The 12,342-nt window shown below is 43.7% G+C and overlaps 3 protein-coding genes across 5 annotated transcripts; 1 reads left to right on the top strand and 2 right to left on the bottom strand.

Annotated features, from left to right (window-relative positions):
- Positions 1 to 1,216: 1,216 nt before the first annotated feature.
- On the bottom strand, positions 1,217 to 2,529 carry LOC112270873. 3 transcript variants are annotated; one of them, XM_024459353.1, is made up of 2 exons: positions 2,250 to 2,529; positions 1,217 to 1,797 (listed from the first exon to the last, which is right to left on the bottom strand). In XM_024459353.1, the coding sequence occupies exon 2, from the start codon at positions 1,745 to 1,747 to the stop codon at positions 1,490 to 1,492; it is 258 nt and encodes an 85-aa protein (XP_024315121.1). In that variant the 5' UTR covers positions 1,748 to 1,797; positions 2,250 to 2,529; the 3' UTR covers positions 1,217 to 1,489. The 3 variants fall into 3 exon arrangements, with proteins under 3 accessions (XP_024315121.1, XP_024315122.1, XP_024315118.1); XM_024459354.1 differs by having other exon boundaries at positions 1,217 to 1,781; XM_024459350.1 differs by having other exon boundaries at positions 1,217 to 1,755; positions 2,250 to 2,503.
- A 4,674-nt stretch (positions 2,530 to 7,203) lies between these two features.
- Positions 7,204 to 9,274, top strand: LOC100827526 (RING-H2 finger protein ATL79). The gene has a single exon (XM_003559668.4). It carries the CDS (start codon positions 7,462 to 7,464, stop codon positions 8,008 to 8,010), a length of 549 nt encoding a protein of 182 aa, XP_003559716.2. The 5' UTR covers positions 7,204 to 7,461; the 3' UTR covers positions 8,011 to 9,274.
- A 1,685-nt stretch (positions 9,275 to 10,959) lies between these two features.
- LOC104583121 (E3 ubiquitin-protein ligase SINA-like 7) lies at positions 10,960 to 11,601 on the bottom strand. The gene is made up of 2 exons (XM_010234860.3): positions 11,373 to 11,601; positions 10,960 to 11,187 (listed from the first exon to the last, which is right to left on the bottom strand). The coding sequence occupies exons 1-2, from the start codon at positions 11,514 to 11,516 to the stop codon at positions 10,960 to 10,962; spliced, it is 372 nt and encodes a 123-aa protein (XP_010233162.1). The 5' UTR covers positions 11,517 to 11,601.
- Between the last annotated feature and the right edge of the window lie 741 nt (positions 11,602 to 12,342).

Here is a 12,342-nt window from a genome sequence, read left to right as displayed (position 1 = left end):
ATTTCTACAGTGTCCTTTTTTTCAATGCATGGTCTGTTGAAGCTGAACATTTTTTTGTTTCAGGCAAATCTGTTGAAGCTACATTCCTTGAACACCAACACAACAAATCCAAAATATTTTCTGTTACCTAACTACTACCCCCGTTTCATAATTCTTGTCTCAAATTTGCCCAAAAGTGGATGTATCTATTCCTAAAAAACGTCTAGATACATGTAATAATTCGACAAAAATTTATGGAACGGAGGGAGTATTGTTTTAGCACCATAACATAAAAGAGCATATATCCAAGAAGAGCATCCATCGCTGTTTTACCTATTGAACACAGCAAATCCCTAGGAATTTTATACACAGAAATTGCAAACATCAGTATGTATTGAAGAGTTCGAAAATTGTAAGCCAGTATGGTTCTGAGTCCGTGATTCCGGATTAGGGATTGTAAGCGTGGCGCCTGGCTATTGTGGGCTAGAATTCGGGATCGAGTCTATTCTTGCACATTGTCGAAGCCATAGCTGCATCAGACTTGACGATAGGTTCAGAGTCTATTCTTGCACATTGTCTGATTGCTTTTTCTTTTCTTTTTACGTTTTGTCTTGGGCCGATTGTGAGCAGAGAACGGCTTGTTTCGGTAGGGGCTATATATAATGGGTTCTTGTGTTTGTGCACTGACGAAAAATTAGCTCACAGATTAGTAAATATGGTTTGGTTTTTGTAAGTTTAAAATTCATATAAAAGTGCCATATGTTGGAGGTGTGGTGCTCCACGAACGAGCAAAAATTTAAGTTCAAAATCAAATGCATTCGGAAGAAATTAAAAAATATATATACACATGAATTGCGTCAAACATTGAAGACCCACTATTCATGCAAATTTTGTTTTTCTTGCTGCTCCCAAACACAACTGAATTTGGACTTGAAATTTTACACATATATAAAAGAGCACTTCTTTAACATACATAACTTTTTTGAGAAATTTTTAAAAAAAATTCAATGTAGTTTTAATGGTTTGCACAGAGGTGGTTTTCACCAGATATTTTCCCTACTTACTGGACAGATAAATTATCGATCCTTGTTTCTCTATTCAGCTATACTATGTAGCTACACATTTTCAGAATGGTGCGCAACATTAATTTTAGAAATATGCAAATGCATTTCTACACCGACATCCAAGTCTAATTTTTTTAGCATCTCGTTATATCGTAGTGTGCCACTCAGTCGACTTGGAAATAATACTATCTTCATCGCCATACAAATAACAAATCCCAACAAAAGCAAGATGACACAAGATATCAAATCCAAACTTGTCTTCTCACTAAAGCACATAATAACTTCAACGTTCATAATGGAGAAACCTAGCAAGTTGTTGCACGCTAGAGGCACATCTCTGGCGTTAACCGGTAAAAGATCAGCAACGTTTTCCAGATAACCTTATACCTTTGCTGCTGTGACCAATACTGCTAAGATATGACTAGATGGTCATAATAATTGTGAGCTCACTTGGAAACCCTCTTTTGGTACTGTTCCTTGACCCACTTGATGCCGCTGCTAGTCCCAGACTTGACCTTCTGCGCTCCAACCAGCGAGGCCGCCTTCGCCTTGACGTAGGTCTCGGAGGCTGCAGCCTTCACATTGCCGGTGACAGTCTTCTTCTCGCCGTTCAGGTTTCCACCGCTGCCGCCGGTGTCTTTTTCGTCCCCGCCGGAGCCCCACTGCTCCGCCCAGGTCGGTGCATCATTCTTCTTGGAACCCATGGGGAAAGCTACAATTGGAACAAGAAGCGTGAACCTGATAGATTAGCTTTCTATCAGGACAGACAAGAATAGGATTCAGAACAGGGTCAAATGGATGAAGGAAACCAAATGGATTTTCGTGACAGCAGAACAGTATTATTGCCTGGGAGCAGACTGCAGTTACAGGAAGCCTTAAAAACTAGTCCCTAGTGCAATGGACCGCGTGGCACATCGTGGTTAGCAATCTCAGTCAATTGATATGATAAACAGAGTGCAATGGACTGAAACTACTGGCCTTGCCACAGTAAGTCGAAGTTCAAAAAAATCATCTTGGAGCAAACAAGATTCACCAATCTGACACTACCGTCGAGAACTTATTGGATCGATGAAGCAGTTCCTAATAACATCTGAAGTACTACCAGCCATGAAACGTTTAGCGGACAGTGGACTACTATTAACAGAACAAAAATTGAATAATTCAAGAAGGAGACAAACATTTGGTTATCTCCAGATTTGTGGATACCTGCTCCTTGTGGAGACGAACTGCTTCGTTGGTTGGACTTCTCCAACAGGAATAGGCCGGTATGGTGTAGAGCGGCTAGAGCCTTCCCTCCTGGAGTATTTCTCACCTTGCTACCTGGTTGGCTCCCTTTATATGTTCGTAGATTCGTAGAAGTTGCAAAAGGAGAAAGTCACCTTTGCTTCACGGGTTATACGTACAAAAGATACCTTTGCTTTAATTTCCTGCCATAAAGGAGAGAAACAATTCCTAGCTGTTCTTGGTATGAATAGAACAAATTCATTGGATCCTCTGAAATCATGAGCTGTCTGCCTGCGTTGCCAGTATTGCACCATTGTTACAGAGCCAACTGTCGCACTTTCAGCTGCTTCCCGGTGTAGTCAATGATTCCCCAAAATTGACCTTTTCCCCAACGGTAAAGCGAGCAACAGATGGAGTAAATCCCAACGCCAGCTGGCCACTTGAAGGAAAATTACTAGGCCTGGGTCGGTTTTTTGGGTCGGTATTTCGATATTTGATTCCTATGAAAATGAGAATTGTTTCTATTCCTGATGATGTTATAGCTGACAGAGCCCATCGGATTGGGGTGTCGCTCGGTGCTTTTGATTCTTTAATTGCGAGATCTGTTTCTTTACTCACGGACATCGAGTTAGATAGAGCGGTGACTATATTGAAAAAAGAACTTGGGTTTGTCCGATTGCGGGGATAACGGCCCTCACCATCTAGTTGTTCCTAAGTATCTAATATATGTTTGGTTCCCTCAAAAAAAAATCTAATATATCTTCGGACTCGGATGATGAGGCCGATGTCGAGGTGGATGATTGTGCGGATCATCCACCTCGACATGATTGTTGCTTCATGGAATGTTGTTACCGCCATCGACCAGTGGTGGAATAAGACCACGCCGCTTCCTTCGTGATTGGGCTAGAAATCTTAGTGGGGTCTACAAAAAAAGAAACAAGGTCGTCTCTTAAAAATTGCAGAGCGAGCAACTTGGAGAGATGCTAATGACTTCGTGTCTCAGCTACTGAGACGATACGAAGAGACCAAATGGGTGCAGCGGGTGAAAGTTAAAAATGTGCAAGAGGGTGGGAATAATATGAAGAATTTCTAAAAGATCGAGGGAGGGGGGGGGGTGATTGTGACCGGTTTAAACTTTATACAATCTACTAGCAAGACAATTAAAGGATATTCCTACACATGCTCCTCTTCCGCCGCTGCATCACGATTCGAGTCGAACGGTCAGGTCGGGTCCGTGCTTATTAGTATCTTTTTGCCGGTTGAAATTTGTTATGGAAGAATAACAAATCTCGATATTTGTGGAGCAGGTTTTGATTTTCTAAACCGAAATGATATCTTCCTGCGTGTCTATATAATGAGATGACCCTGTCCTCCGAACCACACACCATCAAAGCCATTGCGCATGCTCGCTCGCTGCCTTTGGTTACCCCATCCCTCGGCTGCGCGCACTACTCGTCGGGAGAACATGCCTTTGGAAGCCCCACTTTCGAGATCCTGTCCAGAAGACAGTCGATAAGATTTTTACAGAGTGTTCCTACACGACACCAATAGATGACAACGTCAACCCTCTGGTGGCCCCACACTCAGGCGAACGCTCCTACTCCGACGCAGATCGATTCACATGCTCGTGCCAACATCGCAGCGCGCCCACAATCCTACACTAGCAGCAGGCCGCTGGTTACATAGCAACACCACCAGCGCGTCCACATGTTTCAACAACAGGTGTTTTCCTGTTGCCAAGACGCAATCGCATTTGCCTAGAAGGTTGCCACGGAGCGAACTGAGCGTAGCTCAGGTGGTTGATTCCTTGTGGTGAAATCAGCCCACACAGGTTCAACTCTCCCACTTGACATGGGTGCTCGCATTTCCCAGGATTTATTTCAGGACCTAACTGGCGTTGTGCTCTCATTGAGAGTGACGTACCCGTCAACTACGAGGCGCCTATGATGATTTCGTCAATCTCAAGATGATGTACCGGACCAGTATCTCGAAGGTGCTCATAGTGATAGGGTGTGCGTGCGTGTGTTCTTAGAAGTGGATGTGTTGTGAGCGTGTGCGTTTGTACTCTGTTTCCTAACAACAAAGGTTGCCACGGATGGTGCTGTCACGGTCCCCTCTGTCAATCAATATGACACACTCAGCGACCCAGCAGTCTTAGTCCATGGAATCATGGTGTTGCAGCTGTGCTGCCTGATAAATCATGAATTCCAGATATCGTGTTGATCTTCTTGTGGCTAAGATTAAGATTTGATTGGAAGGTGTGAGTCTGTATAATACTCTTTCCGTTTCATATTTTTTATCGAAATATTACATGTATCAGATACATATTTGAATAGATATATTTATTTTTGACAAATTTGAGACAAAAATCATGAAACCGAGGAAGTACATGTGAGTTTGGTTTACTCCTGACTAATAAGCGGGTACTCTCCACTCAAGGCCAACACCTTTTCTCTCCTGTGCCTTTCAATTCTTTTTAAGAATTCACCTGCTGCACGTGAAAGCAGTCTAGTGTAACCAAAATTGTGGCTTCTGTTTCACCATTTATTTTTGTTGTGATCCAGCAACACTTATTAAAAAAAATGATAGTCGGGAGTCTGTAGAAAACCGAGGGATTACTAGCGTCCTTCCTCTTTTTAGTTGGTCGGAGAGAAACAGCCAGCCGAACGATAAATGAATGCTCCATTTGCGGCTGGAAACTGCATGTGTTCAGACTTCATTGGTTTGCTTCCTGATGGACACCGCAGTCCCGGACGGCCCTTGGAGCCATTCGCCGTTTCGCCCCATCACTTGAATGCACATTTCCACGTATCTCATCGTCTTGGCCACGTCCGGCTGCAGTCTGCAGAGTGCACACTGACCATCCAAATCACTTCATCCATGCTTTATCCTTTCACGCACCATCCATGCGCCCACTGGATCGCAATCAGCTGCCGCTGCATTTTTCAGTTAGTTACTCGGTATCTAGATTTAAGCGCCGTACGTGCCATCCATTTGGTTTTACCATTGTTCTGTAGTGACCGAATCATTAGACGTTTAGCATCACGATGTACGTAAATCTTGTTTTCACTGATGACAGACAGCGAAGGAAAAAAAAAAGAATTGATCGTAATTTGGATAAAAGCCCACGAAACAAATCAATGCAGTACAGTCAGGACGTCCGGTGATGCATCAAGAATGAAAATGACCCCGCACCGGATTTGGCAGCATCATATATGAGTGTTTCCATTTCATATATTTTTTTGAGAGATCTCCATTTCATATTTTCATTTCACTTATTTTGTGATTTTTATTTTCTATATTTCCAACAATAGAAATGATGAAACCTTGTGCTTAATTTCAAAACTGAAGGGGTTTAGCATAATCATGGTAAGAAGACAATTTCATTAAAAAGAAAGAAAAGAAAATTACGGTGAAAGATTGTACTTCCTCATTTTCATAAACGTTGACGTATTTGGTTTCATTAAGACAAAAAATAGATCAAGAATTACTCTATTAATATGTGTTTTTTAAGACATTATATCAATAGATTCGTATTGAAAAGTACCCGCGGATAATTATGGTTTTATCTCATCATATAAATTACAAATTAACCGTTATTATTGGTCAAAGTCTTATCTTAATGAAAAAACAAATACACCAGCCTTCGAAAAAAGGAGCGAGTATTTCGCTTCAGGTCATTCACTAATATTCGCCTTCTGTTTTAGCAATTTCATCACGAGATTAGCTTTGGTGCACCCCTTTGTAAACGTATTACAAACCTTAAAGAAAAAAACAACTATATTAGTACAAAAGGGCAAAACCATACTCAATTATCTTCGTCGGAGATCTGGAATCTAGGCACCTTCTTCTGTACCTATGTTTGTTTTAAATACTAAGGCAAAGATTTAATAAGTTAAGTGTATAATTTGTAATATAGATATGTATCTTTGAGTAAATCAACATTCTGTTGTATCCTCTCTTGCCGTGGATGTGGATGATTTATCCACCGCTAGACCGCCACCTGCCGTTGTTCTCCGAGTCCAAGACGGAGGGACTGTTGGTCACAGTGACACTTTGGTAGTCTGTTGGTCTCTACGGCTTCGCTTATTCGGCCGTGGCGATGTCTGTTTGTCACATGAATCAAAGTTACCTCTCTGTCGACGCATGTGTGCACGACTGTTTTGAAAGTGCTGACATGGTTTTCATGTAGTTGTTGCAAGGTTGTGTGGGAGTGATATGATAACGATGACACTGCAAGCAATCTGGATGAAAGTTCTTATTTGGACATGTTTGTTACCGGGTTTTCTGCTCACTGCCAGCATTTCTGTTTAATTAATAGACTGAGGTAACCTGTCTTTCGGTAAAGAAAATCTGCAAATCTGTTGTAAGGGGCCGGGTCTATTGAAGCAAAGCTCATCGTCAAATGGAAAACAACTTGATATATATCCATTTCTTACACAAAAATTTCAGCCTATATTAAAGATCATCTTATAGCGAAGGTGCGATGTTGGGCTCGAAAAAGTAGTAGGTCCCAACAGCTTTCATTCTTGTCATGAATTTAAAGAGGTCCCCTCAGAGAGATAATTGGTGTTGGGCAGCTTTACCCATTTGGATCGATCGGTTTTGCCTTTATTTCAGTCGGCCGGTAGCTTGTAGCCCATGGCACAGAGAAGGTTATTTGATAGATGCACCGTTGCGTTGCGCCAAATACCTTGCACCGTTCCGTCTTAATTCAGAAGACAACGACACTACAACATCTACGTTAGTCTGCGTATATTAGAAATTCACAGGTGCTAGTAACGTGCTATACTTTCTTATGTTTACCTGAAAAGATAATTTCCTGGAAAAGGAATACAGAAAATGATCGATTCTGCTGCAGATGAGTCCTGAAACAGTGACCACTGAACTTGGTCCCAGTACACAGTTTCGAGTACAAGACAAGAAGATGAAGTTAGCTAGTGACGCTGGGATGCAAACACTCCTCGTGCTACGCTACATCACCCTCCAAATCCAACGACTCCACTTGCTGTGTCCTGTCCTGCACCGCAACCTGGTGAAATCAGCAAGCTAAGCCGTCGATATAAAGCAAAGCACCGTATCAGTTAGCGCACCAAAACCTTTAGCTTCAACCTCACTTCACCGAGGCACTGCGGTCTCACCAACAGAGCTAGCCAAGGGAGGAATTGAGAAAGCGAGCTGAAGGAGGTAGGCCATGGCGGCGGCGGCGGCGGCGGCAACGCACGAACCGGAGCAGCAGCAGCATGGGCATCGCAACGGCACGGCCACGACGCCGGCGTCGACCATCGCGAGCAACAGGTGGGGGCCCTACTCCGGCGCGGGCGACTTCGCGAGCAACATGGCCGTCATCCTGGCCGCGCTGCTCGCCGCGCTGGCGCTCGCCCTGGCGCTTCACGCCGCCGCGAGGTACCTGCTCCGCCGCTGCCGCCCCCGCCCTGTAGAGGACCCGGAGAAGCAGAGTCCTCCCGCGGCCGCCGAGGCCCCGGCGCCCCTCGTGTACTCGGCGGCGGGGACCAAGCTGGTGGGCGCCGCGGCGGCGGAGTGCGCGATATGCCTGGGAGAGTTCGTGGACGGGGACGCCGTGCGCGTCATGCCGGCGTGCGGGCACGGGTTCCACGCGCGCTGCATCGAGCGCTGGCTCGCTGGCGGCCGGCGCTCGTCCTGCCCGACGTGCCGCGCGCCGGCGGCTTCGACGCTGCTGCAGCCGCGAGGCGCCGACGCCGGGGAGACCGTGCCGTCTTGATGATGGCAAAGTTATGTGCAGATCGTTGTCTTGGCAATAGTCCTGTTCTTCTGTGTTCTTCTCTTTCTACTCTCAGTTCTTTCTTCTTCCTGCTTTATAACTAATGTGTAAATATTTATCGACTTTGGATCTGAATATTCAGCTGGGTGGACGGTTTCATGTCTGATGTTCTTGCTGACAATGTTTGATGAACTGAAATTATTCGGAGGTACGTGGTTCGATGATTCTGTGTTATCAGATTCTTTTTGTAGCAAGTCCTTCCGAAAGAAAGAAAAAATTGTAGCAAGTAGCACTTACTTTTTGGATCCGGCTATATCACCGGATTTAGTAGACAGATCAGATCCATTGGATAAGTATTTGCACTCATTTCACTTTTCTTTTTTCATCGTTTGTTTGCTTCAAATCTTAAAACACAAACATATCAAATTCAATAAAATCGTAATCTTTTTCAACTATTGGAGGAGGATCGGCTGCCCTTCGTGGCGGGACGCTTTCGTGTCCGATAATTGCCACTCTTTGTGGCTCCCATGAGAACTTATTTATTTTTTTTGAAAAAAGGGTTTTCCCCAGCTTCCTTAACAAAGCCATATATAGGGTTACGGTGTTCAGCACTTAGAAGCTGTTTTTTTTCTGTACTTGCAGTCTTAGTTTTTTTTAAGGTGTTAAGTCAATAGTCATGTATATTTAAAAATGCACGTTTGGGTCCAAAAACTATGTTTATTGGTACATCACATGTCACGAGTTTGTGTGGGCGTGTCTGACCTGTTGACGCCGCGTTTTGACCCATCTCGCGTCGACTTGGGCCCACATGATGGCAAACCAGATGAAACCTAATCTTGTCTCTCTTCTTTCCATTTCTTGGTCCCCACCGAGGCGGCGCACGACGCGGGTGACTCTGCGGAGATTGTTGGACAGCGAACGCCTGCTACCCACTACTGGATGAGGGGTTGCTCATGGCGTCGCCGCCAATGTCAGCTTCCTTACCATCATCATTGTCGAGGTCTCGCCGCCGTTCAAGGGTGAGAAGGGAGAGGAGAGCAAAGGAGGAGGTGCAGACAAAGAGAGTGAGCAGGAGGGGGAGAAGGTTTAAAAAAACATAGCACGTGCATTTTCAAAAATATAGGACTAACTTGACACCTTTAAAAAAATGAGGACCGCATGTGCATTCTACTCTTTCTATTTACTTAGGTGTAAGATCCAAACTCTAGTAATATTGTCATAATAATTGACAGAATTTAAATTACAAGTGGTTGTTGTTCATGAATTGAATTTCTCTCTATGAGATTTTCAAACATGTATCCATGTTGATATGTTTGACAAAAATAATTACTCGTTACGTACCTTGTTTTCTACGATGGTCCTTTCTTATTACTCATAAATATTATGCCTAAGTCATGACAACTAAATGACACGACACAAACTAAAACAACAAATGACAAAAACGGAAGACAAGACATGACTCAGGCACGATGCAAGACACGGTAAATATTCTAAGAGTTATTCCTGCAAATTGTTACAAATGAACAAATGATTTCTAAGATATATTCCCTACTAAAATTGCATACATATATGTATTCACCAAAAATTATAAAAGACTACAAAATAAAGTGCAGGTCATGTTTAGAATCTTATTTTCTTTCATACGACATGCAAAATCTTCTGTTTCGCATGAAGTTAATTCTCAGAAGATGTGCTTGGTGCTGAGACACTTTCGGTCTTTGTATCTTGACAAAACAAGGAACGAGAAGCATCTTCTCGACAAGGGTAAGCGGACCACAGCTCCTGTTTCTCGATCTGTATTTTGCCTCAAAGTCCTTTGATTTTGAAGATCACGACTTCACAACATTACAATCGAGATGTCTATATTATGTTCATATTATTATCGAGAGGCTCAATAAAATAAAAACTAGGCCCGCCGGGGGAATGACCTTCCCCAGGATATATGTTGAAGAAGAAGACCTTCTCACACAAGTCTAGAAAATCCCCAAAACTCATGCCCCACAAATACACAGCGGCACCGCGGCGTCACATGTGCCCCACCCATACACAGCGGCATCACGTGAGATCAAGATGGGCTTAGACCTGTGCTTTGGTATGGGACGAGGGGATTTTTTTACCCTCCAGCCTAAAATTCGCTCCTGGGGGGAGTCGAACCCAGAACCAAAGGGGTGCTACTAGAACCCCTGGCCATTACGCCAGAAGCCCGTCGCACTAAAAGAAAATTTCAATTCAAATTCCTAAACCATTTCAATTTCTACGTCCACTATATCATGTTAATTTACACTCAACCTTTCCTTCTCGACTAAAGAGACGGGCACGGCAGCTATCATGATCTAGTAAGTGCACATTTTTGGCTAGACGGGGCATTCCTGTTACTGCAGGCTGTTCTAGTCTGGTACTCATGTAGACTCTCAGAGTCTACACAAAATTGCTGCAGGGTGGTTTAAGGTCAGCTGACTTAGATAAACATATACTCCATACAGTATCATTAACCCAGCATTTTCCAGTTAAATCAGGAACAGCTACACATACTGGGGAAGGAGTTCGACCACTAAAACATAACAGAAGTAACTACGATTACTGAAACATGGTACCAGAAAGTCTGAGACCATAAATACTTTCGATAAATCTGCCAAAGCCACTAAAGCATATCCTGCAACCAAAATGGCGAAAGAAACCTAACAACATGTCCACAAACCATCAGCGCCGATAAAGAATTTCGATAAATCTGGCAGCCAAGGGCGTCCGAATCCATCATCAGAATCAGGATTAAGATTCCGTCAGGCAGCTAAGGACCGTTCATCATGAGAACTATCATCGCGGCTCGTGACCCATGAACTCAGTCCTTTTGAGTAATGATATTCAGTTGGGTTGTAGACGGACACTAACGTTGGGTGGTGAAATGGTCCAGAAGAGCCATCGTTGGCCCAGCCAAGCCGCAGCCAGACTCTAGGCAGAAGCATGGGGTATTGGACATGCCTTCTCATGTTCTTCTTTATGGTAGTAGATGACCTTCACGGCGCATCCATACTTAGCATTGGAGCGAGGAACCGTGGCTGACTGAACGACATGTTCCATCCCAAAGCGGCGTTCTAAGGAAGTTTTGATACAGCATGAGGGGCACTTCTTGTCCAGTTGCTTGCCACGGAAAGAGCATATGAAATGCCCCACAGAGCCCTGTAAAGTAGATAGAACTAATAAAAATAGAGAAATGCTACACAGCAAGAGGATAGTTAGTACTAAACACTATGTCCAATGATAGATTCATCAAGGCTTTTCTTGTATCTTGACTTTCGTCAGAAATGAGATAAAAGCTTGAGTTGAAAGACAAGTCGATATGTACATACACATAGTGCACTTACCTGAAATATTGGATGTTCGAGGGGATTAAAGCAGATGGAGCAATCAAGGGTCTCCATCCCCATGGTGACATTAAGCCTCTTGGTGCTGTGCTCTTCTTCTTGCTGAGATTCAACTCTTCTCTTGCTGGAGTAACTACTATCCATCACCAACAAACCTCAAAAGGTACCAGTACTAAAAACGCAACCGAGATCCGAATCTATTTATCAATCAACACAACCTCAATGCCCAAATCTCCTGTTCCACAAGATATACTGATAAAAGTCATAGAACTGAAAGTTACACTGGCATGTTAGGCATGACTTAGAAAGGCATTTTGGGTAAAATTAGCAACGGAAATTCAACAATATACAAGCGCAAACATTTACAGACACACCAATTAACCGAGAGGTTTATTACTGTGGTTTCACATCTTTCAGTTTTCTAGTTCTGAACTTCTGGCAATAAAATAATGTTTGAGCTGTCTAGAGAAGGATGAGTACTTGATGAGCGTGGAAGGCGCCACTTCAATGGCTGGAGCGTGATCCGGTCTCTAACCTTCATCAGCAGCCGGCGCACGTTCGCGCCCTACGGGGAGGAGGGGATTGAGTTCGACCTCCCTACGGCCAGCGGCGGCAAGATCATCGGGTTTCATGGCCGCTCTGGTGGGCTCATCGACGCTATCAACACTTATGTCAAGACTTGCTGACTGTTAACATCTTCTGACATGGAAGGTTTGGGAGTCAGGATGTTATATGCAGCTAGTTGCTGCTTCTGAATGAACTATGTTATGTATTAATGCGTTTGTTTTGCTGGGATGCTTGGAACCTGGTGGTGGTTTTCTGGCATGGATATAAGGATATTGTAGTGAGCACATGTGGACTCTGTTTTGCTAATGTTAAAACTTCCAGTTCCCGAACGAACAAAGGCACTAATAGACTTGAAGATAAGAGACATATGTTAAGCATCCTTTGCTGCCGGAGCAGGTGTGAA

Source organism: Brachypodium distachyon, chromosome 1 (genome assembly GCF_000005505.3).
Source record: "Brachypodium distachyon strain Bd21 chromosome 1, Brachypodium_distachyon_v3.0, whole genome shotgun sequence".
Lineage (NCBI taxonomy): Eukaryota > Viridiplantae > Streptophyta > Magnoliopsida > Poales > Poaceae > Brachypodium > Brachypodium distachyon.
Note: the sequence above shows the minus strand (reverse complement) of the source record. Positions and strands in the feature narration are given on the sequence as shown.